The sequence below is a fragment of the Corapipo altera genome, unplaced genomic scaffold (genome assembly GCF_003945725.1).
Source record: "Corapipo altera isolate COAL_440 unplaced genomic scaffold, ASM394572v1 23, whole genome shotgun sequence".
NCBI classification, from domain to species: Eukaryota; Metazoa; Chordata; class Aves; order Passeriformes; family Pipridae; genus Corapipo; species Corapipo altera.
In genome coordinates this window covers 6,106,917-6,134,645 of record NW_020884878.1, presented here as the reverse complement: position 1 = coordinate 6,134,645, position 27,729 = coordinate 6,106,917, and the positions used below count along the sequence as shown (strand labels likewise).

The window sequence follows — 27,729 nt, the reverse complement described above, 5'->3', positions numbered from 1 at the left end:
CTACTAAATTTTACTGTTGTCATGAAACATGTTACCATGTTTCACGTTTTCTGTGTCCTAGAAAGTACATCAATTATGAGCCAGCGCGTTGTTGTTTTTATAATGAAAGTCATGCAGGTCTCTTTGTGTTCATAAAGCAATACAGGCTTCCAGAAAACTACTGTTTTCTGGTTTGGATCCACTGAAAAAAGAAATGAACCTGTGGTTTAGTATGGAGAAGTTAAACTGTGATGGAATGATCTAAATATGTAATTGTTTTCAGCTGCACTGAGTGTCAGTGGGATTTCCCTTTCCTTCCTCCTTAACTTTGGCTTTAAGGTTAGATGTGTGCAGTGATCTCCAGTTAGACCCAAGGGGTATATTTTCATGAACTCAACCGATCTAGCAAGAGCTGTAAATGGTGGTCTAGCCCTGCAGGATCCTTTTGGCATCGTGCTCCTACCTCCTTGTCTTTGGCAGTGCTCAACCTGTGGTTGAGCTAGTTCAGCTTGCTAAACCAGCAGCAAAGTACTTGCTGTTTTTCTGTGCAGATTTCCTCTTGATTTGGTGAGTTGAACTGTGTCATCTTGAGATTGAATATTGGCAGGTACAGTGAGATCAAGGAAAGGGTTTGGGGGCACTACCCCCTTCAGTGGCCTGGACTGTCTGCTTGGATCCACTGCCTTATTATTATTCAGGTCTCTCCTGAATAAAGCCTCTACTTCAGCCTTGAGTCAGTTTTGGACTGATCTGTTCTTGGGGAATTGTTGAATTAATTTTGATTAAGAGAGTTATGGGTGGTAGAGGAAGCCTTTTTTATTATTTTAGGCATTTCCTTCTTCATTGAGTGAGGGTATATAGTAATATAGGTAATAGTTCAAAATTTATTGTTCAAATTACGATGCATTTATTCTTTGGACAGGTTGCCTTTTCCTGCAGCCCCAAATCAGGAGTGAGAGCTGTTGTTTGATTCTTGCTTATAAAACAGTCTTGAAGTACTTAAATATGGTCTGTGGCTAGGCTTTGCAAAATGATTTATTAGTTGATTCATTAGGCTGGAAAAGGAGAGCTCCATCTCATCTTTCTTACCTCAGGAATGACTGACAAGACAAGGCTTTCTAGATTGCTACCGACATTAACTATCAAATCCTTTTCCCCTACTAGGACGTTGGTGCATTTTCCTGTGAGAAGTTGTGTGTGATGATTTGTTTTTCTCTGTGTGTTGTAAAAGTTTTCTGGGCAAGTTAGTCTGCAGCTGTCACTGCAATACAGGCACATAAGGTCCCTATTAACAACTGTGTTGCATGGTGCACCACCTTCATTTTCTGTAATATATTGGCAACTTATGAAATTTGATTGTGTAGTGTACCTGATTACATTATGTAAAACTTTCTGCGTTCTATTTAAATTCTGGCTACCTGCTGTCTTTAACCTGTGGAAGACTTTACTAACATTGCTTGTTTCATTTTTTGAAACCACTTTCTCGCAAAAAGAAACTTTGTCTTTAATTCTGCTTTTTTTCTTACAGCTACCTGAAGCAGCAATTTGTTAATAACTATGGAGTATTATGGTGTGTTGCAGTAGTGTTGGAGTAGAAACACATGTAGGTGATAAGCACAGCTTGGTGGAGGCATGGAAGGCAGAACCTGTTGACTGTCTTCTTAACCTTACATAGAACAGGTGGCTTAGAAATTTTATTTGTACTAAGATGAAAATAATCTCATATCTCAACTACTTCTATTGAGAGTTGGCACAGTTATCAGTAAAAAGGTTGATGACGTGTAGGATTCCTTCCTTTGCAGTTCTCTAAATTACCTTTTTTATGTCTGGCTTGATAAGGGAGTATTTGTTGTCCAGTTGGGAAGTGTAATCCTTGGTGGTGACTTTCATTCCACAGACTGTTCACCTGGGGTCTTGTTGCAATGACAGTGTTAGTGAGTGGCATTTGCCACTGTGCTTAATATAATGGTCTGAGAGGAGCAGTGTGAGACAGCTCAGGAGAGTTCTGAGTTGACAGTGGAATGTGTAGAGAAAAACTCACATTCCCACATCTTGAGAAAATCTGGTTATACTACTGTATATTTAGAGATCACAAAGCTGTGTCAGGCCTCTGGTAAAGATGTGTGGTTTAATAGCATAAATGAGCTATAAAAATGCTGAGATTTGTGATCTTGGAAGATACACTAGCTCTGAAGCAGAGGGAAGTAAACCTATGTCCTAGTTCTTAAACCAGTTCTTAAACTTGTGGTAACAAGAATTCCACAGTCTCCCTAAATAACTTTTTTTGGTGCTTGATTTTCTTTCTTCCCCCTCCAGTATCTAACTAAACTTCTTGTTCAAGGCAAAAACCCCAGAAATCCAGTTGACTATTGCCTTTGGCTTTTACATATTTGAAAACTTGTTAACTTGTCCTCTCAGTGTTCCTAAGGTAAATAAGTGTAGTTCTCTTAAGTTCTTCTCACATCACAAGTTCCAAATGTTTGCTCTCCTCTGTGTTGGCTCCTGTTAGCTTGTGTTTGTAGCACTTAAACTGGATGTGGTACTTACACTGTGACTTCAGTACAGAGCAAGAGAGAGTTATTGCTTGCTGTGTCTGTCTTCTAATATTCTCGCTAACATATTGAAAAATGTTGGCATTTTTGAGTCCTGCTCATAGTGATGACTCACTTGGATTGTTTCTTATCATATTGCTGTTTTTCTCCATTTTTATCCATGCTTTGGTTGTTGTTGTTGTTTATAAATGTCATGTTGCATTTTCATTGAATGTCGTTCTACTAAGTTTATTAGAAAGTGGTTTTATTTCCAGTTCTGTGCTACATAATGCTAAAAATCCTTCCAATCTTGATGTCATTCACAAATTTGATGTGCACTCTCTTCCATTAGTCAAAGTCTCTCACACATTGCATTTGCTGCTGATCTTCTTCTCTAGTCCAGTTTTTTTTATCAGAAGACAGATCAGTTTGGTGCTTGCTTTTGGTGAGTTTACCTTGTGTGGTTTTTCCCCTCTGTCTCGGAGCTTATAGTCTGATTATTTTTTTCAGTGGCTTTGATACCAAAGAAAGGTTTACTACTATGACTGTTGAATGCTACTACAGTGTGTTCTGCATTTAAATACTTATACCAGAATCAAACATCACTGTTATTGCCAAAAAGATGACAGGCAAAGGTGGCTAATGGAAGTACCACAGTAAAGACAGCAGAGCTTTTCTCGAAGGTGTCCAGTACCATCCTGTAGCTGGGAAGATATTCCTGTTATCTGCTGTAGGAATCAGTATATTTCACATTTTTCAGGTGTGCTGGACGTGACACTCTGTAAATCTATTTTGTCCCCCTTCAAAAGTGTGTTGTAGATGTCTTTTTTTTGAGAAATCCTTTCCTTTGTTGCAGTATTTTTTTCTTTTCTGTCTTGTAGATAACAGTTGCTTTATTGGGACTGGATTAGCTGTGGAGGTATTGTGGCTACATCAGTAGTACATTGTGTTGTTCTGTGGCCTCTTGAAAGTCTGTTCAGGTGTTTAATGGAAGGATATACTTACCACTTTGAATTTTGTGATGTAGGTAGATGTTTTCTTAATTCCAGCCGGGCTGCATTAGGGACTGATGAGACATGTTACAAAATATTCCTGTAGAATTTTTTTGTAGGGTGGGCTATTTAGTGACTTTATTGTTTCAATGACACTGCTGAAGGAAATAATGAAGATTTAATCTAGATTACAGATATACAGATAATTTCAGTGTTTAATTTTGTTGTGAGGCTTATATAGAGCAAATAGGGCTGTATTGAGTAAGAGGAAAGACTAAAAAGCTGCTTTAAAATGACAGTTACACTGTTAAATGTTTCTTGCTGTGGAGGAGGATGAAATATCTGCAGTTGACAGAGCCTGCAAGATGATTTTCATCTGGGGTCTGTGTCTGAGTTGTAGGTAGTGGTATTAGTCTGTAGGGCTTTTTTCTTGTCCTGGTCTGTGCTTCAAGCCTGTATCACAACTGTTTGACTTCAGTAAGCCATTGCACTGGGTTCTCTGAAGGATTGCTCTCTGAGGTAACAGTTCATTTCTCTGTGGCTGCCTGCTTGGCTGGCATGTTTGAGAATGGATGCTAGACTATGCTGGCCAAACCCCCAAACTGGTAAGCAGTATTTTATAGGCAGTGAATTTTTGTGTGTGTGGTTGGTTGGTTGTCTTTTTTTTTTTTTTTTTGCCACTGCAATTATAATTTGTTTTTATGTTTCGTATTGAAGTGTATTTGTGGTAATATTGCACGTACATGAATTCAGTTGGGGGACTTTAAGTTGGTGTAAAACCAGTAATTGTGGCACTTATTCTTTGCAGATTGACAAAATTTTAGTCATAATGTTTCATAGATGCAAATAATGGTCATTTGTAACAAACACTTCTGTGCCTGTGGTGAGTTTTGTGGGGCAGCTTTGTCAGAATATTTACAAAAATGTTGTGCTGTGTGCCTGAATTACAAGGAGTTTGCATCATACTTTGACATCTGACAGTCTGCAAATAGTTAAATTGTTAACTAATAGTTAAAATGTACATTGAAGGTGCCTCAAGCTCTAATTAAAGGTTGCCTAGGCCCATCTCTGAGAGGATTGCCAGCCATAATTGTCTTGTTTGACATTCTAGAATCAAATTTAATGCCCTAGTTTGAAGTATTCCTGTAGTTTTCTGGCTAAAGGGAACCATCTGAAGTACTTTCTTTTGAAGGACATGTACCCAAGGGCCACTTGCTATCGAGTTGTCATGAATATAAGTTGACACACTTGGGGAAAATAGTATTTGCAAATGGTGCCATTTAGTGTCAATGGTACCTAATATCTCCATTCTCTATCCTCTTAGAAAGGTTAAGAAAAAGAGGCAGTACTGTAAATTAAAGTAATAATACTTGGTTGTGTCCCTCTTGAAAACAGTATTTTTCCTTTCTTACCTCACACCACTTTTAGGTCCAAGTGTGTGTGCAGTATGTAGCATCTACATCCCACCCATTTCTTGCACCCTGTAGCTTCAAACAGAGCAGCTGCTGTTGCCTTTTGTGCTCCTGTTCAGCAGCTGTTGGTGCACTGGACACAGCCCTGTGCTCTCTGTGGGCAGGGCCACCAGCCACTGCAACTGAAACCTCTCCAGTGGCACTGTCATAACTTGCATTGGGATTTCTCTTGCATTATTCAGTCCAGCTGTTCATAATGGAATGGTAGATCTCTAATAGGTACTTTCTGCAAATTGATTTCAGTTTTGGTTTACCAGCTATAATCAGTCTTTAATTTCATGAGTTAATCGTAATGTTCGCATGTGGCTGTAATAATGATCAAAGAAACAATATTTATAATTTTTTATTATTGTTTTTAACTCCACGTGGGATGGGAAGGTAGTTTTTGGTTTAATAGTGTGTAATTTTTGTACAACTAGAGGTTGTGAAGGGCTATATTAGACTAAATGCTAGTCTAAGCCAGAAATTGAACTTAAAAATGCCCTGGAGTAGGGAGAAAGCATTGCATGTTATGAGCAAATTATCCCCAGTTTCCTAGGAATAATAAAAAAAAAGTAATTCTTATTATTTAGCAGGAATTACATACATTTTGTCAGGAAAATGATACCACTTAGAAGTTTGAGAGGACTCAAGTTTATGGCTTTAGTACTCCCTTTCAACTAAAGAAAGGGGGAGCAGTGACAAGAGAAGAGAGAGTGGATGCTGATATACATTGAACTGCCTTAAAAATCCACAGCTCTGGTGAAATAAACTATTTCAGTGATTCCTTGAGGACACTTTATCCTGCACAGTCATGAGAATAACTCATAACTGAGTAACCTAAATGTCTTCTCTTCCTGACTTACGAATGTAACTGTAACAAATATGGAATCCTAAAAGTTGTAGTCTCATCATAATTTAGCTGTAGCAGTTTATTTCTGAGGACTTTTTTTAATGGTTCTTCCAGTGAAAACGTCTACAAAAATTTTGCAGGTTTTCTTGGTATTTGAGGTGAGTGTTGGAGCATGACCATGATACAAGTTTGAAGCTGTCACTGAAATGAAATTTTGGCAGAAGTTATTGTAAAGGTTTTTTTCTGTTTTTTGATTGTTCTGGGTTTCTGTTGGTTACTGTCAGTATTATAGAAAAATAATGATGCAATTATTTATTTTTTAAGTCATGTTAATAAGATTTAAAATATAGTTTAGATATTCAAATTTGCATATATTAGTGGTCTGAATGACAAATACTGCCTCTAAACATCAATTTAATACTGTATTGTGAAGCCATAGATGGAGGCTTAGTCTGCATTTTCCTTCAGATTTTGCCTTTCTTTCCTATGGGATAGCAAACAGTTGGATTTCTTTTCCAGACTTTCTTTTTAAATGACAGTATTTCTAGAGGTTGCATTTCTCCAGCATTTTTAATAGGAGAGTGGGCCAGAGACCTTCAATAGCTACCTGTTTGCACTTAAGGTGTCAGGAAGGTCTATCTTTAAAAAATAATTTATGAGGGCAGGAATAGTTGCATGGTCAGGCAATACCCCTTTTGAAGTTGGATATCATATATACTGCCAAATGCAGTATTTCTTACCTGTCTTACAGCCCATTTTCCATCTGTCAGTATGTATCAGTTCAAATTACTACTCTACTGCCTATAAATAACCAAATTACTATATTTTTTTTGAAGTGTGCCTCTTCACTGTGGTATATTGATCCAGGAGGATTTTTTTTCCCCGAGAAGACTTTTGGAAATACAGAGTGGAATTTGTAAAAGGAAGATGGTTGTGCTGACTAGGGAATTATTGCTGTTGATAGCATTAGCTGTGTATCTCAACAGCTGACTTGGAGAAATGTCTTGCTATTACCTCAGACTGTGAACTTATGCTCTTTCCCCTCTGAAGGTGACTGTCCAGTTCCATTCACATCAGTTTAACACACAGGATGGCCTTTCCAGTGAAACTGTGGTCCCTTGTACAGAATAACTTGTGCCTGTGTTTTGTTTTGCACTAGCAGTATAAAGATTTTAAGGTGCTGTTCCAGGTTACATTTCTGACCTTCTAACAGTGTTGGCAAAATAGTTTTTGTGCCAGTGAAGAGACTGATTAAGTGTAGTTCTCTGTTTTAGCCAAAATGCAGCCTCTGTAAATTCACTAGGTTGAACTGGGATGGTTAACTGTGGGCACATGTTATCACTTCTGAATCAGACAGGTGGGCAAACTGTTCTGGGGAACTCAGATGGCCAGATAAAACTGCCTTTAGTGATGCTCCAGGTGATCCATGCTTCTCCTTGTTAGAGTAACAAAGTGCTTACTGTCAGCTGAGTTCCTGCAGCTCTAGTGGCAGCACGCTCAGCTGCTCCAACTCTGCTGCTCTGTAGCAGTGTTCGTGTCTCTGTGCCCTGTGAACAACAGGTCACACCTTATGTTGAGTTTGCATGGCCAGGTACTGGTAGCTGGGGTGGCTTCTGTGAGAAGCTGCCAGAAGCTTCTCCCATGTCTGGTAGAGCCAATGCCAGCGAGCGGCTCCAGGATGGACCGGCCACTGGCCAAGGCTGAGCCCATCAGGAATGATAGTAATGCCTCTGTGATAACATATTTCAGAAGGAAAAAAAAGTTATTGTGCAGGTGTAAATGTGGCCAGGGAAGAGTGGAGTGAGAATATGTGGGAGGAACAATTTTTTAATTCTACAGACACCAAGGTCAGTGCAGAAGGAGGGGGAGGAGGTGCTCAAAGTGCTGGAGCCCATCGAGGTTAATGGGAATGCAGAGACCCACCTACAGCTCGTGGAAGAGACCCACACTGGAGCAGGTGGATGCATAAAAGAGGGCTGTGAACCTGCAGGAAACTTGTGCTGGGTCAGGCTCCTGGCAGGGACCTGCAGACCTGTAGAGAGGAGCCCGTGCTGGGGCAGGTTTCCTGGAAGGACTTGTGGCCCTGTGGAGGACCCAGGCTGGAGCAGGCTGTGTCTGAAGGACTGCACCCTGTGGAGAAGTGACCCATGTTGGAGGAGTTTGTTTAGAACTGCCTGCGAGATGGACTCATGTTGGAGAACTTCATGGAGGACTGTCTCCCGTGGGAGGGACTCCACTCTGGAGCAGGGACTTGTCTCCCTGAGCAGCAGCAGGAACAACGTGATGAACGGACTGTAACCCCTATTCCCTGTCTCCCTGCACTGCTGGTAGAGCTGGGAAGGAGGGATGGTAGGAGAGGGTGTTTAAGGTTTGGTTTTACTTCTCATTATCCTGCTCTGAGTTTGTTAGCAGTCAATTCAGTTAGTATCCCCAAGTTCAGTCTATTTGCCCGTGACAGTAGTTGATGAGTGCTCTCTCCCTGTCCTTAACTCATAAATCTTTCTCAATATTTTTCTCTCTCCTCTCCAACTGCAGAGGGGAGTGTTAGAGCAGCTTTGGTGGGTACCTGACATCCAGCCAGGGTCAACACACCTTCTGCAAACCAATATTGGACTGGCACTGATCTGGTTGATCTGTGTATTATGCTTTGTTAGTTCTAAATGGATGGAGGCTTTGCGTGTACATGAGAACCAAAGGGGAACGCTGGTAAGATCAGGGCTTGGACAAGTCCAGTCTTCCATGGTTAGAAAATGCTTTTGCTGTGCTTTCTCTTAGCTCATTTGGGAACCCTTTCTTCATTTTTAACACCTCTGGTTAGTAGGCGTCTTGCAGCTGTGGCACTTGCAGTGCAAGCTGATATAAAGGAGAATTTAGATTTGGACAGTCTGCTGACATCAGTGGTGCTAAAGGTGTGATTATTTTTGACAGCAGAGATCCCTAGCATGCCTGGCATTAGTATACCCATATCGGTGGGAGGGATGATTTAATAGCTGGGCTGTGTCTGCCCTCACAGACTCCTGGGAGGACCTTTAGCAAAATGCCTGAGGTGTGGGCAGTGGCCCCTCAGTGGGCAGCACTGTGTCTGCAAGGTCTGTTGGTGACAATGGACAGTCTGATCACTCCCTCCTACTCTCGAGGCAAAAATCAGCCTGAGAAAGAGACAGTGTTGTGTGACCATTTGGTATGTGAAACACTTTTAGCCCTTTGATGGTAATTCTTAAAGTGCTTAATAGCAGACAAGAGGTTGTGGGTTTTTTCCACTTAATATCTGTACTAGTGAAACTCTCAACTCTTACTATTACTTAAAATATCTTAATACTTCACTTACTTTCTCAGTAGCCTTATTTTAAAGTTAGTGCTGAAATTGGGGACATGTTGCCTGTTGAACTAAAATTTCTGAAGGAAGTTTCTACTTTGCAGATTAGGTGATATCCTAGAACAACTTGTACATATGGGATTGTGGGAAATCAGAGTTCACTGTATCTGAGTTACGGTCCTTGATACTTCTCTAGTAGCCTGTGCTTCTGTGCTTGTTCTGTAGCACTTTTCACTTGGGTAGTAATGAAATGTCTTGAGCCCTAGAAGGAAGATGCATTGCAAATTCAGGATAATAGCTAAAGCAAATATGTTATTTCGTCTGTCTGTTGCTATATATAACCACACAAAGCATAAACCAGTGGACCTCATCCTGGTTTGGAGCACAGGTTATACATTTGCTCAGTGTTTTATTCACATAACTTCTGTGGGACTGTTTTGGTGCTCTTAGGATAAGAGCCAGCTCCATCTTATTTTTAGTACAAAAGTAATTAGAGCTTTGTTCTAGTAATGTTTTCTTAACATGCTGCAACATGATGGAATTATGGGCTTGATAAAAACACTGTATCAAAAATGTCCAGCATTCTTGTAGGGCTTGCAAAATCCAACAGTAACCAGAAAAGACCTAATTCTGAATTGCTGGACAGATGTTACAATGTTGTATTTGACTTTTATTGAGCTTTGTAATGAAAAAAATATAAATTGATTAGCAATTAACTGCTACAGTGAAGTAAGTTTCTATAGCAACGGGGCAATGCAGGGTGCAATTATTCAGACAGCTTTCCTTAGCAGATAATTTTTTCTTACATGCAGTGAATTTACGCTGTTGGACTAAAACACTGTTTTGTTATAGCAACGGATAATCCTCAGCTCTTTTGCTGCTGCCTTTTTTCTTTTTTTGTTTTCCCCCTCCTTCCTAAAGAAATAACTTTCCCTCTTATGAGCTGAAAAGGACATGGGGGAAACTTCCAGAAATAACTCCCGGTGTGGTAGAGTGGTGGAAACTTACCCTACTACTGTTTACCTGTATGTTATAATGGAGCTATATTGGATATATTGTTATGCAGTATGAATTTATGCTTCACTTCTACCTGTTGACAGGTCTACATGAAACTGAACCTGCTCTAAGATGATGATGATGATGATGATCATACAGTAGCTTGCAAATTTCAAGTGAATCAATTTAGATAAGTTGTAATGCTGATTCCCTGAACCAGTCAGACTTTTGATTTGTCCTTTGTATGTTTAAAGTCTCTCTATTTTTTTTTGTTTTGTTTCAATGCTTCTGAATACCTTCAGAGAGAAGAATATCCCACTTTAAGCTTCACTTTTGAAATTGCAAAACATTAGTCAAGGGACTACAGGTGTTGGTTGTTTTTTTTGCCATAAAACACATTTGAAAATCCAACTTTGAAGTGTTATTATATTTCGATCTTTTTAAAGTTAGAGGAAATGAAATTTGAATTACTTCAGTGATGAAGGTATAGCAGCCTTATTTTTTTAACAGGACACTTGATTTTGTGTTATATGTTTTAATGATACTTTGGATGTGTGATCACTTGAAAGAGAAAACAAAAGTACTTTCTGCTTTTATCAATCAGCCTCAATATTTGCTGTTGGAAGGTGTGCACCTATTGCTCAAGTGCATTTTTCCAATGTCATAACAAAACCATACCAGGATTTTAGAGACGAAAGAAATAGGATTCAAAGGTAAAGTGAAAGTAATGGCTGTGAAGGTGTGACTGACTAGGACACTTGTCCAGCAGGTCAGGTAACTTTTTTGTGTGTGCATGGGGAGGAAATGAACAACTTGGAGATGATGCTGCCATTAAGTCATGCAATGTTTCCAGGTTGTTCCATGTTTTAGGGGCCATCTAAAAGCAGTCTGCCGGCTCTAATTTAAATAAATGTTGCCTTTAACAGGTGTGATTTTTCTAACCAGTTTTTCTTGCTGAGCTGAGCCAATTTAAACAATTTCCCAGTAAAAGTAACTTACTGAGTGTTTAATAAGTATTGCAACTGAGTATGTAAACTGAATGAAAACAGCTGCTGAATTGTGCCAGAATGTGTGGTTTTACTTGGAATCCATTTGATATTTACATACCTATTTTCCTTATTTTAATTTCTTACATTTAGTATTATATCTAATCTCTGTTTAACTCATCTGAATCATGCCTCAATTCAGCATTAAAAACAGGTGAGAAAGGACTGATTATAAGTGTGGGCAACAGTGTGACTAGACTGTAGGAGTAGGAGGAAATTAAAGGATCCACTGGAGAATAAGGAGCAAGGAGGAGATCAGAAAGGTAACTATTCCTTTTTCCTTTTTTACTTTAGAGCTATGAGTCTCTTATAACGTAGTAAATTGTAACTATTGAGAAAGGAATTGCAGTTAACTAAGCATAAATATTAAGTGAGCCTTGCAGAACTTAATTATGAAGTGTAGTTAAGGAAAGAGGTAATTGTTACAGTACACTTCATTTTCTCGGTTCCTCAAAAGTGAAGAGACTAAAATGTGTGCTTCAGTGCCTTCCAGTCTTTACAGAAGGTGATATGTTCTTTACACAGCTGGTGACAGTCTGTAAGTAGTATTCCAGCATGAACTTTATTCAGTGCCTGTGAATATTTGGTGTGCTCTGTGCTATTCTGAAATCAGTGGCTTTTTAATTCACTGTATTCCTAACAGTGAAAATAGTAAAACACCCTCTGACTGCCTGTGGCTCAGTGACAGGCTGGTATTTTCTTAAGGCTTATCCTTGATTGCATTCAGATAGAGAAAAACATGCAGGAGTGCTATTCAACACACACCCCACCACCACAACAAAGAAATCCCCTTTCCATTTTAGCTTTAGAAATTCTAACATAGTAGACTTCTGTGGTAGGGTTTTTTTTTGTTTTGCTGAAAGTAAAACCTTGTCTCCCTGTGGTGGGAAAGCATTGATGTATAACATGTATAATATAGACAGCTTTATTTGAAGTTCATATGCTTAGCCTTTCTAGTGTAACAGTAAGGGAGAAATGTGACTTATTGCGTTCATGTCCTTGCATGAACTGGCAAATTCAGATCCATATAGCAGTTATTTAAAATGAGGGAATTTTGGAGCTTGGAAATGCTGTTAGTAAATGTTGAGAGAAATAAAAGCTTAGTTCTTTGAGACAACTGTTGAGAAGAGACCTTCAAGTTGAGGTCTTCTAGGAGTGGTTTTAAAAATAGTATTTTCACTGGTGACACTGAGAGAAGTAAGAGCATGTACATGGTGCTCATAGTAACTTCCAGAGGAATCACTGTTCATAATCAGTTACTTTATTAGGAGAAACAAGCTGATATCACAGCAGTAGTTGATGTGAGAATTCATTGAAAAAAGACATAGGGAATTTTTGCTTCAGCAATAAAACTTTGAAAAGATAACCAGAGTGTTGTGTTAATTACAGGCTGAGCCAGCTTGTGGTACAGCTGTTGAAGGCTGGAGGACATAAACGCAATTCAAAGATGTATCAAAGGAGGTTTACCAATAGAAAAAATGAAGTGTCTTTAGTGCCACTGCACAGGGCATTGAGAAGATGGCTTTGATATTGTTTGAAATTCTGGTTGCTTGTGTTGAAGGCGAATTTCAACTCCTGCTACTAAGACAGGATGGTGTCTAATGTAAAACTGGAGAAGTGCGTGATTTTTAATTTTCTGAGCAAAGCAGTCCCTAAACCTCCTTTTAGTCACACTGAAGGAAGAGAGACATTAAATAATACAAAACCTTCCTTAGATGTATGAGACATTACCAGATCTCCCACAAATCCCAAACATGCAAAATTTGCTACTAATTCAAAGGGATCTTACTCTTTGACCAGCCATGCTGTAAGCAATTGCTAACAGTTGAACTGCAGAGTGAAAATAGTGGTGTGAAAGGCTGCAGACCTTAAGGGCAGTACAGAATAGATTTTAAGAAGAGGTAGAACATTTCATTCAGAAGTTTCTTAGAGCTGAGCCAGATGAACAGAATGAAGAAAACTTATTTTTAGTAATACAGATCCAACCCTCTGTGTGGTACCCAGTGAAGCCACCTTCCTGGCTTTTAGATCCAGGGGAGGAAATGACTGTAGGAGACTGAGGAGCTGGAGACAGGGATGTTCCATGAAAAAATGGATGTACAGCTAACCTGGCAGATACCATGGGAAGAGCAGGCAATGTTTAGTGGTACCTTAAGGGTTACTTCAGTGTCTCAGTAGTTTTGTAGGGAAGCTTGGGGGGGGGGGTTGTTTTGTTTTGAGTATTCTTGGGGATGGTTCTCTGTATTTTAAGTCTGCATTTGTATAGCAGGCATTTAAGGTCAGAACTGTTTAATCCTCTCTTTAACCATGAGCAGAGTAAAGGCTGAGATTTTAACTGTAGTATCAGGTAATACTGGCTGCATTCATTTATTACAAAATGAAGTGACCAGCCAACCCTGACTTGTTAGGTTTTTTTATCATATGATGTAGTGAGACTGAAAAAGATGAGTAGTAAGCCTATTTTTGTTCCAGGTTTTTCTAATCTGTTTCTCACTTGCTTTTATGTAAAATTTTAGTGTGATGAGGTATTTGGTATGTTTTGTAGGAAACAGAAAAGATTCCATGTGCTTAAAACAGATGTTTCCTAATTCACAATTCTATGTTTAAGAGAAATGTTTGAAGAAAGATTTTTCTTCAAAGTGGAAGCTAAGAGAAGGGAGCAGCTGTGTTTTGGCTTTGCCCTGACAGTGCTAATCCTAGAACTTCAAGTTAGCCAGTTACCTGGCCCCTCTTGCACTGGAACAGAAGAGTTTTCCACCAAGAGAACAAGCTTTAATGCATGGAAACTGTCTTTCTCATTCAAATGTACTCTTGGAGCAAATTTTTTTTTCTGACGTGAATGCACAGTCTTGATTCACAGGAGAGAAGATGGTGTCAGATAGAAACTCTGCTGTTCTAATGTATCAGCTCCTTCTGTATTGGATATGCTCCTTTCCCCACATCTGAGTGCATTCTCTTTATTTGGGAACTTTTTATGCACATATTTAGCAATGAAGTTTCCCGATTAAACAACATTTTCCATTTTAAACAACAGGAAAAATCCTTTGATGTTTGTGGTAGTTAATAAGGTGGTTCCTCCAGTGTGAGAATTGCTGCTTCACTCTTTGGAGTACATTAGGATGTTAATGTATCCCGATCAATATGCAATGCTAAGCAGTTAAACGGAATTTCAAGTAGAGGCTCAGGCTGCTTGGTTACCATGGCAAACACAGTAGGAAATTCATGCCAAAGTTTGGAAACTAAGACACACAAAAGAAAACTTCTGAACTGAAATAATCACTTCGGAGAGCAAATTTACCTGTTTATAATTTATTAGAATCTGTTTCCCAAAGAATACAGTTTTAAAATCCTGCTTTATCAAGCTAATCTTAATTGCTAGTTCAGAGTTTTGCACAAAGGAGGCAATATTCACAAGCAGAGAAGAGTGAGATTCTTTGTTGGCTTGCCCTCTAACTGTAAGGGCATTGAGTGAATAGAATAGCCTCTTGGAGACAAGAAATTACTTAAGTACTGTAATCAAGGTTGACGTATTTTCAGTGTACAATGTCTTGTTTCACAGATGTGAGTCATTCTGTCTCTAAATTTGTTTATATTAATGTTTATATGTATTTTAGGTCATATATGTATGATCTGTATATATTTAGTGATTTGTCTATGTTCATGATTCTATATATATATATATACACACATATATACATTTTAATCATTTATGTATGTTAAAGATCTTGTTCTATTTAACTCACTTTCCCACAGTTGTTTGTCTTAAGGCTTGCTAACTTACCAAGTTAGTATATCAGTATTTTAATGGGGTGATTTTCATTTTGATAGGTTCCCTGTGTAATCAGCTGTCTGTGAACACAGTATTTCATATTGCAGTCCTGTCAGTATGTTGTGGCCAAAATTGCATGTGACTTGCTGTACAGTTTTCCATAGGTGTGGTCATATGCAAATCATGCAGTTATTTTTCTCTTTCTGAATGTAAATTAGTGTGTATATTTCCATGCATCTTTTCCAAAGTCTCATCCCCCAAAGGGAAGCTGTTATTTAGAAAGGCCAATCTGTGGCTTGAGAGAGGCAGTACTTCTAAAGACTTCCTGAAGGCTGAGGTTAGAGCTGGAGTTGGGCATTGCAATTGTGAGCACCTGCCCTAACATGTGACTCTGCCTCATCACTTTATTTCGTTGCATAACCTGGATTGGAGATTATGGTGAAGAGTTGGAGTCTCAGGGAAAGCAGTTCAGGTTATTATTGAGAAACTATGGTGAATTTGTCTCTGCCTTTATAGCATGTGATGTCTTGGGAAGGGAGGCTTGATGTCATTCTAACTGGGAAGTAGTGTTACTGGAATATGAAATGTTGGAGGTGATGGAACAAACAGTTTATGAAATGGTGTTCAGGAGTTCTTGTTACGAGTAGTAACTGTTATATTGAATTACAGGTTAGTCTGTGGGTTTTGCTGACCTCTTTAAAAAGGACTTACTAAGCACTTTATAATTAAAACAGAAGTAGAATGTGAAAACATCTGGAAGATTATACTAGGGTTTCACTCAGAGGAAAATAAGAATTTGGAGGCCACAGGAAGAAAAGAACCATGCCATTGATTAGCCACGGTAAATAAAACTGCTTCATCCCACTAATTTTAATATGTGGTAACTTACAGTTCTGAGGTAGACTTGTAAATTCAGGAAAAGAAATAAAGGAGAAAAGCAGCAGAAATCGAAGTTGGACTGATTTGACTGACAAACTGGCAAGAGGCAGCTGCAAGAAACTTGGGAGATGGATTTATGCTGCTTGAATGAGCAGGAATGTGTTCCCACTGATCTTTTAGTGGCACACAGTGGAGGAAAATACTTGAGTCAGTTTGGAGCTACTACACAGAAAGAGGGGATTGCTGTAGGTGACTGCCTTAATTGGTCAATACTTGAGTCCCAGTTTTTCTTTCATTGTAAGAAATTGAGTGGGGAAGAATATTAGAGACAAGATTTGAGTAAATCATATTGCACTGTATAAATCAGTAGGTCTATCTGTAAGTGTTCATACAGGTCTATAAAAAATTTATTATTACACAGATATTTGGAGATATGGTGGAAATTGTGACAGCTGAAAACTTTCATGGAAATACTGAGAAGGACAGGACTGCTTATTTCTAGAAAGCAATATAAGTGCTGTGTGTATAAGGAATGTTAGACACTGTTGTCTCTTCCTGGGAACAAGAAGGTGTTCAGTAAAACCAGAGGGGAAAAGAAATCAGAACTAATACTTTTTTCCACATAATTAACTTTATCAGGGTCATCTTGCTTCAGTAATCTAAGTAAATAATGAGCAAGAACTGGGTATAAAAGTCTGACAATAGTTGCAATTCCATGCAGTAGTTAATGCAAAAAACAAAAAAAAAAATCCTGTAAGGGTTATTAAACTTCCATGTTTGCAATTTAAATGGATTCATGGAAGAAATATAGAGTGGACAATAATTCATTAATGCAGCTGACTTCATCAGTTTACTTCTGGAACATATTTACCCACTGTTGAAGAAATGCTAGTGGAGTAAAAAGTCCTGGATTGTGGTCCAATTCTGCACTCCATGATTATGAAGAATGTGTGTGCCACGACTTGTTAAATCTGTATCTTAATTTTTAAGCCAATGAGGGGGAGACCAGTATGAAAATGTGACCTGTCACCCATGGTTTATAAATAGCCTAGAGAGATCATTATTTTGAACTTAAAACTGCACAGTGAGATCTCTTTCTTACATATTTTCTTAAAAAGAGCTGAGTAGGGGGAGAAGAGGAGGAAGGTGTCTGCATCACATGCAGAACGTACGTGATTCTGCACTAGGTTTCTGCTGGATAGGTTTTTATCCAGCAGGCTGAGCTACAGTTGAGTCAAAGTTCTGCAGACAAGCCACTGGGAAGAGACAATAATACTGATACCACACCTTCCCCCGTCTTCCTATTAAAAAAAGGCAACTAATTGCTTAAACCAAAATAGAATATCTAATTCAGTTCACGTCTGTTGGGAGTGTGTGATACAGTGACTTTATTCAGAGTTGTTTGAGTTTAACCAGCATGTTTACAGATTTAGTGTGGCCAAATGCATAACACTGGAGTCAAAGTCTCAATTTTTATCTGAGTTGATCATGCCATTAACTGACACCCACAGTGAGGTGAACTTTGCAAAACGACCTGTGGAATATTGCTTTTCTTAGCTGTTCTTCAGTGGCTTTGCTCTTATTTAGAGGCTAAAAAGCAAGTTAAAGCTCATATGCTCTTCTTGTCTCACAGTAGTGTGTGATTTGAGTGCTTCTAGGGAGCAAAGGGAGCAGGTTTTCTGCTGCAGGTGTAATAAAAAATTGACTTTGTTAAATATGTAGAAATGAACACCTTTTAAAAATCAAGTTCCAGTGTCACGTCACTTCCCCGGAGCTTTAGTGGTTTGCTTATAGTGCAGCTGAAGATTGCTGGAGTTGCTTGGAGTGCTTCCGGTCTGCTTCCTGGAGTGAGTAGGTTGTTGGGTTTCCTTTGGAGACTCTGAGCTCTCAGACCTTGTCAGGACTGTCCAGGACGTGCTCTGGAGAGCTGTGCCGAGGGTCATGTTCACTACAGCACTTTGGATCTGACCTGCCTCTTCAAACAGCGCTGGTGCAAATTGGGTGTCCTGGTCTTCCACTCAAAAGAAGCAATGCCAGCATAGGTGAAAATTATACCAAATGAAGAACACCTTGAATTGAAAAGGCTATAAGTTTCTAAAGGAACAATTTCAGGGACCTTGGACCTCTGTTGGGTTGTGACAAGTGGAGGCAACAGCATTCTATGCTCAGAAAACAGAGGAGGGTTTTTTTGTGTGGAGGGGTTCAAAACCTTGTTTCAACTTCCCTCAGCCTCCCTGGCCTGCAGGAGTTCAACTGTGTTAATATTCCTGTCCTGCCTTAGTGCCCTTTGCCCAGTCTTATAGACAAACAAAGGGTAAGTTAATTCTATATGTGCCTGTGGAGTGAATGGGGATTTACAAACAAAAAAATTGTTTTTCTATTTGGCAGTCTGCTGTTCTGGATTTTTGAACTCTTTTTGAATAAAAATGTCTACTTTTCCTAGGGTTATTGGCAGACTGGTACTTTAGACAACGTCCAAAAGATTGTGCTGATCTATACAGTAACGAGATAGATGTTTTGGTTTATAGCCTTACTAAAATGGAGGTAACATTGTTACAGTAAGTTGTAAATCAAACAGGCATTTATATGTGTTATTTATGGTGTTCCCATCTACTTTCTTGATCTTGCCAATTATATAACCATTGGTTCAGTTAATATGACATAAATTTGTTTTAAATCACTGCGTGCTCTCTGCTCTGCCTGAATCCTTAGAGTAATTTTTCTTGAAAAAGAATACAATTATTTTATTGGATCCTTCAGAAAACTACACTGATCTCTGCCTAAATATGGATTTATGTCCAGTTATCTGGACTAGAGCTTTTCTCTTAATGTAGGTGGTCATAGTTGTCTGCTGTATGAATAAATACTGAAATCTTGTTAAGCAGTGCTTTTCTCCTTTCAAAAGTCATGTATGTCTTGTATGGCCCCAAGTGGGAATTAATTCTAGGAGGGAGAAGAATATCAAGTAGCTTCCCAAATTTGCAAGCGGCTTTGTATAAAATTGATCTCTAAGACTTTGTTATGGATGAATTCTGTGGAACACTTGAAAAAAATTAGGTTAAATAAAATTACTTGGTGTCCCTGTTTTACTAGTGGAGCTGTTCTTACAGAGTATCCTAGAAACTGTCACATGCCTTAAGTGTTCCTGTTCAGCATTTAATCAAGTGCTTTGTAACTTATAAAAAAACCTTCTGCAAAGATACAGGAACCCATTTATGAAGAACAGTGTTGCGAGTGGCAAGCTATTGATGCTTCAATTCACAGAGCTGAAAGATCAGCCAAATTTTAAAAGCAAAACTAAAAATGAAATAATATTTTTCTTGTGGTTTATGAACGTGACTTTAATATAAAGCAGGTGCATTGAATGCAATGTTGCAAAATTTCCTTAGCACTGATGGCTTTGCAAGGCTCAGGAGACAACTTAGAACTTGTCTGTGTGTAAACACACAACACCTATTACGCAACCCTTAACACTAAGCACATCACTCGGGTATGGAAAAACATAACATACATTTAAGAAACCTACTGTAGCTATGTATAAATAGGGCAACGTTACAAATGGTGATTGTCTGCTGGCTGTTTATTGAATCCTGAAGAGAATTTATACGTTCTTTTTTTTTTTAGTTTCTAAGTGAAAGCTGAGAAGCTTTCGAACTAGTTTAGGTGTTCTGGGGACTTCTGAAGTGGCCCTGAACATATGTGTGTTCACTTGTACGGGTTCATGAATCTGAGGGGATCCTGGAACCAATGTGAGGTCTTGCCAGACTTAAACTTTCTCCCGAGAAAGCCCAGTCAGCTGTCTGTCAGCTTCTGTGCAGTTATATTTGTAGAAGCCAGTTTGTTTCTGACAGGCTGTGGTACTGTCAGCTTGCACTAAAGAGTGTTTTGTTAGGGCTTTATTCTTGCAGGAAATGTTGCCTGGACTTTCTGTTGTGTATCTTAATATAAACTAAGCAGAACTTTTGCTCTACATCAGTGTTTTTTTGTAGGGAAAGACAACCAGCTTGTTCCTGGAGGTTTTTTTTGCTTCCTGAAGTTCCTTTAAGACATAAACCAGACATGTTAAGTAAGCTGGGAGTGGCCATGTTGCTGCTTTGGTTGATCCTAAGCTTAGGATCCCAGGGTCATTCAGATAGGAAAGGACCTCTAAAAGTGTCCAATCTACACTGCCCGAAGCAGGGTCAGCTGTGAGATCAGACCAGCTTGAAACAAGGGTAATGTAACTATAAATTATTCTGTTGCTAATATTAAGTGATCTGTATTTGGGCTATTAAAAAAAATACCTGGAAATCTACTCCTTTGATAATAAAGTAATTAGAGAGATTTCCAGTGTGAAGTATTGAAACTGGTGTTTCTGGCAGAGATTCGTGTACAGAAACAATGAACAGACTTTGCCAGAAAGTTCTACAAAAGTGCCTGGGATAACTTTGTTTTCTTGTGCTCCTCAGCTTTCTCTGTTCTTTGTCTAATTCTGCAGGAAGGAGAGGGAGACCAGCACAGACATGGAGGAGGAATAAACAAGCTGTAAGGGGCCTTCTGGCTTAGTTTTCCTGTCCTTGCTAATGCAGTGAGCAAGTCTGTCTGGGAAGGCCCTGCCCTGTTCACTAGGAGACTCTGTAAGGCAAAGTGCTGCTGCGAGGGTTTCCTTGCCTCTCTTTTTTCAGCTGGGTTTTAAAGAACATCTGTGAAGTTCAATGAAATTCACTTAGTAATGATCCTAACAGTCGATTTCTCCTGTTACTTATACAGCATTATAACACCCACAGCCTTCTCAAGAGGGTTTTTTGGCAGTAAAATTTTTGTTTACTGTTTGCCCTCACTATTCTGTCTCAGTCTTGCAGCTTTGACCCATTGAAAGCCAGTCTCCTGGCAAATGTGATATTAAACACTACTAAGTATCTGAAGGAAACATTTTGATGACTACAGTCGAAATTACCTGAAGGAAATTAATAAACAATTTTTTTATGATCTTGGAGATGTTTTTGAGTTTGGAAGGAATTGTAACATGTATGGCACATTTCTTTCAAGTAAAAGTTGCAGAAAGCTGCGAATGTAAGTTAGGAAAAGAAGAGATACAGGAAGAAATTACATCTGTCAAGGAGCATGATTAAATGTTGACTTGAAATAATGTGATTCACCGTTTAGACAATCTTGTTATGAAAGCTCTAAGTCTTGGATCAATAAAATGAATCTTGGACAGATATTAATCTGGCTCTGACCTTAGAATTGCATTCAGCTACAGAACCAAGGTTATTGATGCCCATCCTAATCAGACATCAGAATCTGAAAACTTAAATATTTGCTTCAGACTAAGGTAACTTTTTTTTTTCCTTTGACCATTTGCTTCCTAATGTTTATGTACTTAAAGCTGTGATTAATATGTTCAGTTTGACTGCCTTTCTAATGGAAGTCGTGAATCCAGGGTGAATGGGCTACTGACTTAGATTATTATTTTTTTCCTCCCTCCCTACTCAGGAGAGTAGCAGTAATTTTGCTAAAATAGAGTGTTGTGAGCTTTAACTACATGAGACTAGGAAGTCCTCCAAACAGTTACATGGTTCATATTTTATTTCCAGAGTAGGAATTCATTACAAAAACCTAAATGGCAAGTTGGTCAATTTTTCTTCTGTGAGCAAGTGTAAGGCTCTCTAAGATACAGTTTTAATCTGTTCATAGACAGGACTTGAAAGCTGTTGATGCCTAAAGTGCCCTGATTTTGTTCAGCTGTATCACTGACTTTATACAGGTGTGTGAGGTTCCTCTTGTTGTCTAACAACTGTTATTCCTTGTTCCTTTGCCCAGGGGGTACTTGCAGTACCCCTGTACAGAGGAACAGACTTTTAATGCAGGTATCAGTTGGCCAAGGTGCCAGTACCAGCCTTGATTAGCTGAGATGGACTTCAAGGCTTGCACAGGTAAGGGAGGATGGTGCTCATTCCTAGACTTGCATTAGGTGCCCCAGGCTGCATTCAGTCGTGATTACAAAGTGTTGCTCTCATTATGAATCATCCACAATGGAGCAGGTTTCTCAAAGTGCACAGTCTGGAATAGTGCTGAGTGTTTTCCAGAAGAAAATTTTAAAGGCACTGGGACAGGAAGCGTGCAAATAGCCTGCTACCAGCTCAAGCAGAGGTCAGGGTGCCTGGTCCTGTGCTTTTAACCTCCATGTCTGGTAACACTTAATCCCAGGATCTTTCTGGTTTTTTTCAAAGTACATCACCGTTCTTCTAAGAGGGGACAGTTCATATCACCTTGTTCGGTAAATAGTGTCACATCCTAGGATTTGACAGTTACAGACGCAGGTCTCACGTAAAAGCTCTTTTCTGAGAATCACATCATCCACAAAAGAGCAAATGGACTTAGTGGTGAGCTAATGAAATGCTGAGTCCCAGGCACGATTCAATTTTATGAGTAAGCGCTTTTCTTGTCCTTAGCAAAATCCAACAGCAACCTTCAGCCATGCAGAAACAAAGAAAATGTCTCATAGTTCTTAACTCCCATTGATTCTACTCTTTCAGTTAAGAGAAATCTAGACCAAAGGAGTACTTCTGTGCTTGCAGATGTGACTTATCTCCATGAGACAACTGTACTGTAGCAGTAAGCTGCGTGGAAATAAAAGGCGGGGCATCCCTGTCAGTAGAAGCCTGGTTAATTCTGGGTTGAATTAGTTTATTTATACTCCATTTAGGTTCAGACAGATTCTCACTGCCATCTGGTTCCCAGAGAACAGCTAGAACAAGCACAGTGAAATCTGTGCTTAGATTTAATTTATCAGACTTTCATGTCTTGCTCTATCTGTGTTACCACACAATTTCATAAGACGAGGAACTTTAGGCACACCAAAGTTGTTGGACAACAAAAACAAAAGCTAGTGATGTAAAACCTCAATCAGACTAAAGAGCAAGGTATAGTTAGAGTCTGAATATAGGCACCTATTGATTCTTTGCTGCTTAAAGGGATAGTGAGGATTCAGAAGAAGAACCTGGGAATACCCATGTCCTCTGCTGTCTGGGGGAGTCTGGTTCTCTCGTCATTCAGGATGATTCAGGCTGGGTTCTGTTTACTCTAGAATGCATCTTCAGTCTTAGACATTGGGTCCTGCTGCAAGTTTTGTTCCAAAGACAGAACCTTGGGTCTCATATGTTTGCTTTAATTCTGCATTTATTGGAGATATGGAGGGATGTATCTCTGTTTCTGTAGGATGGTCTTCCAGATAGATAGAAATGCTACCTCAATTTTGAGAGTTATCTGTTGACATCACTTGTTTTGTAGTGACAAAACAGGACGAGGGAGTGTTACACAGTTTAAGATATAACTGCATGTCCTCTAGGATTTGATCTTTCAGCTTCAAATTACAGATTTACATCAGTCTGTGAATGCTCTGTGCTAGACATGCACATTATCCAGGGATCTCCCAGTTGAACTAGTATTCTATTTAATTTCTCCTTGAAGAGGTGTTGGTAATATACTTTTTTAGCTTATAATGGATCTCTGGGCTCTGGAGAGTAACTTTTTAATCTGCTGACTTTAGAAGTTGTAATACATCATCTCATTTTGGAGTTTTCAAACAGGAGGCCATACACCTGATTAAACTGGTTTATAATATATGCTGTAAAACATAAGTGCAACTTTAACACTGCTGTGTATATGTGCTTATCATGCATATCCTGTAGTTAAAATTTGCCTTGGAAATGGCTCACCTCAGTAGCTAGGTAGGATTTTTCCCTACTGACAGGTCTAGTTTCTCTCTGTGTAGCTCCATGCATACCAAGGATCTGCTGCTCTTTAGACCTCGTCCTCAAAGGTTTAATACACTGAGCAGTTTTGTTTATGTGAGGCTTGTCTGCTCTCTCTTTTATTTCTGGCCTGATTTCCTCTGACTAAAAATACTGGAAAAAGTATATATCAAAATTAGAATCCAAGCCCCAAATCACAGCTACATCTGAGGCCTGTAATATTGTTGAGTATCTGCAACTTTCTAATTACAGACTCTGAACCTCATAAATAGGGAGGTTAAAAAAACAAGGTTGAACCTGATGTATGATCTTGCATATTAAATGTGTGGGGTTTAATCTCTTGATGATGAAAGATTTAGTTGTCTGTTCAGAAGAGATATGGGGATAAACATGGGTGACACAACTGAGAGAGCATTTTAAATTGCTTTTCTGTTCCTTTTGATTCTTCTGACACTTTAGTGCTAGATCTTCATTTGTTTATATTGAAGTTCCTCAGTTTTGTTAGCACTTATTTTGTCAGAGCTATATTTGAATTCTCTTTTCAGTGTCAGACACACAATTACATTGAAGCTCAGTGGTGTAAAATGTATTTTATAATCGCAGTATCAGCATCTTGAATCACTGTTCCTAGAAAATGCTCTCCTAGGATCTGGTTGATATTTTTGTAACTGTGGAGCACAATGTTGCACGTTTGCCTGTTATTAAAGGATAGACATACAGTTCAAGAATTGTGTGATTGAGAATATGCTATTTTTAATGCAGAATTGGTTGTACTCAAGAAAGCTGCTACTAGAAAAATAGAAGATATCTTGTCTCTGGGATGGAATGCCTCTTCTGGCAGGAGCAGACTTTTGGGATCTTGAGGAGTCACAGGAGCCTTTGTAATGCTGGGTGGTTGTCACTGGTTTGTCTCGTGCTGTAGTTGCAAAGGCAAGGGCAGGTATAGTTTGTAGCAAAATTGAAAAACACAACTTGCATAATATAAAGAGAGAAACCTTTTGACAAGATCTCAGATGTCTTCGATAAATAACAGCTGCTTTTTAAAGTAGGGTTTCTTGACTGTGTAAGTTGTTGCTTAGTATAAATATTATTTTCAAACAGATCTGGTTATGTGCACACATTGTGATAAACTGTCTTAATTCTGTTTGCTCTCTTTGCAGGCTGCGGACTTGAGTAAACCAATAGACAAAAGGATATACAAAGGAACACAGCCTACATGCCATGACTTCAATCACTTAACAGCCACAGCAGAAAGTGTGTCTCTTCTAGTGGGCTTCTCCGCAGGCCAGGTCCAGCTTATAGACCCTATTAAAAAAGAAACTAGCAAATTATTTAATGAGGAAGTAAGTAGAAATCTTAACATTGTTGCATGCACTGTGTCTGTGATATTGAAGTTCCCTAGATTTTCCAAGTTCTGTAGCTGGTTCCATTTGCCCATGTAGCTTCTTGTTCAGTTGCAGCCTTTATTTTTCAGCTGTTCCATCGGCTTGGAATACCTACACAAAAATGCTGTTCATGAAGGCATCTTATGGGGTTTAAGATTAAATAAGGATTTTCCGATTTGAATAGTACTGTAACTGGTTGATGTCAGTTTACTGATGGAAATAAGGTCTACAAATCTAAATGTTGCTGTGTGTGCTCTGCAGTCAGTTGTTTCTGAGGCTTCTGGTTGCCAATGCAGAAAAAAAGCTTTTAAACCCCTACTTAACTAATGCATTATGGTCAAAATGTTAAATAAGTTAAAAATACCAATTTTTATGGTCAGGACGTTACAGTGGAAACTGCCTGTGTTGAGTATTCTTAAAGGCTTGTTTGGAGAAGAGTGGGATATTAAGCTGAGTGCTGCATTGAAAAAGCTGAAGGGTTATGAGGTCTTGGCCATGTGATGTTCCTGAAGGAAACTCTCCATCTGCTTTTTCTGCTGCTATGCAGTAAGGAAAGATAGAAGGAGTACTATGTGGCACACTAATGCCAAGTTACAGGACCACTGGCTCTGCTTATCTTGTAGTATTGGCATTCTTAGAAGAGTAAGTGTCCAGAAGCCAACAAGGAAAGAAATCTGGTAACTGGGCCAACTTTGACAGCATTTTCTGCACGAGATAAGCTACAGGAATTTGTGTGGTCTGGGGAGGTGATTTTCTTTCAAGGGGGTGGTCTTTTGCTCCTCTTGTGTTTTAATCCAGCAGGAGGGGTTTGCAGGTCTCTTGTTTGTTTTGTTTGTGGGATTTCTGTTTGTTTTCCTTTTAGAAATTTCAGATCTGGATCAGAACTTTGCAGATGAAGTTAAACATTGCTCACCTTTCAAGCTGAGCAAATATACCTTTCCCATCTCAGAGAGATGTGTTGCCTTGCTTCTTCTTTGTGCAAAGTACATTGAAATATTGTTCTCAATGGGGGTATTTTATAATTAGAACTAATTTCTCCTCAGCTTTCTAAAAGTAGCTACATGTAGATCAGAAGAGGGGTGTTTTTCTTGTTACCTGGCCTTGTCCCAACTGCTCTGTCTCTCTGCTTGTGTTGAGTTGGAAACAGTGCTGGAGAATCTCTTAATGTTGCATGGAGTACTCTGTTGGGTAGAAACTTCTGTATAAGTACTTGAAATGTTAATTTTAGCACATTGTCCTAACACTCCTTCCCCCAAAAATACAACCTGATTTATTCTTGTGTGATAATAGTGTAAGTATTACAAATGGGAGCAGAAATACTTTGAACAGCTAGTTTCATATCACAGAATAGCTCCCAAACTCTTGTAGCTGAACTGTAGTTGCCTTTCACCTGTGCTATAGCCAGGTTACTTCACTGTGGTGGGAATATGTCCTTTGACAGGTGGAAATTTAAATGAGGTGATATATTTTCTACCAGGCTAACATAAGGATTTGCTCAGTGCTGCCAAAAAACTATGCACACAGGCTGCAGTTAAATGACAAATTCTTGTTTCCTATACTGACCTTATCTGTAGTTATAACTAACTCTGATAAAACTTTTATATATATTTTTAATCTGTCAGTTATAGTATTGAGGTTTGCTCTGGACGTGTTTGTAAGTTCTGGCTTGTATCTAGAAGCCATTTCAGAGAAACATTAGTGAGCACTGATGTTTGATCCAGTTCATTTGCTTCAAGATGAATGTACCTGTTGGGTTTTGAATATATTTAGGGTTTAGGTAGTGTTTGAGAATAAACATTTCTTCATAAGGTGGTCTAAATGAGTGTTTACATCGTTCAACAGCTCTAGCTCTAGTGCTAGAGGTAATAGAATTCATCACCTGTCCTGTTAATAATTTGGTGATTCAGGAAGCCCAAAGCTCTGTTTGGACTATCACCTGTGATAGCACTTAACCATGTGTGATATGTGAAATAACTCAACCTGTTATGGCACAGAAGGTTATGTTAAACATAGACTACATTAAAGCTATTGCATTTTAACTTGTTACTCTTCCTCTTTTTTTTTTTTTTTTTTTTTTTTTTTTAATTCTATTGATGTAGAAGACAGTAGGGACTTGAAAGGCTGAGGTGAGTGATACTGTGCAGCTTGTGACTGCCTGCCAAAATCAGTCTGTGTCAACAGTGGTACTCCTTCCAACTGTGACAAAATTAAAGTGCTAAAAGTTATAACTTCAGAGTTTTTATCTTCCTGCTGAATTTAAAGCTCTGCTGGTTGAGAAGGGGATGAGTTGTAGTCACTTGCTGCACATCGATTTTAAGTCTCTCTGCATCTTGTCTCCTTGAGCTGATCTGTTCTCATTGCAAATTGCAGTTGTCTGTTTTTCACAGCCTCCTTGCAGTAAAGATGAGATTTGCAGGTCTTCTGTGCAGTATTTAGGATCATGTAGCCCAATGTGATTATGGATGTCAAATGCCATTTCTGGTATAAAAGTTGAGCGGCTGCTCTCCCAAGTAGAGGCTGTATGTCAGATTGAGCTGCTTTAGTAGAGGAGAGCAAGAAACTTTGCTTTTGCTGCCATATTAGTGATGAGAAGACTGTTGCCTTTAGCAAGGCAGAGAGCTGATGTTCCCTGTCTGTGTTCTCCTAATGTGTGCAGGTGCATACCTGTCTAATTTCAGATATCATCATTATTGAGACCTCAATGATATATCAGTGAACACTTGAAGAACTGTTTAAAATGTCACAACAGAATCGCAGAATATATTACTTTAAAGCTGCCACATTTGAAAGAAATTT

General features: G+C 38.9%; 1 protein-coding gene across 6 annotated transcripts in view; it reads left to right on the top strand.

Moving 5' to 3' along the window:
* WDR20 (WD repeat domain 20) overlaps window positions 1-27,729 on the top strand; it is a 45,750-nt gene that overhangs the window by 3,451 nt on the left and 14,570 nt on the right. For all 6 annotated transcript variants that reach the window (XR_003526785.1, XR_003526786.1, XM_027638259.1 and 3 more), the window contains exon 2: window positions 24,709-24,891. Coding sequence is in view for 4 of the 6 variants with exons in the window: in XM_027638259.1 (XP_027494060.1) it covers window positions 24,709-24,891 (183 nt within the window). In the remaining 2 variants the exon portion in view is untranslated. The remainder of the gene's footprint in view (window positions 1-24,708; window positions 24,892-27,729) is intronic.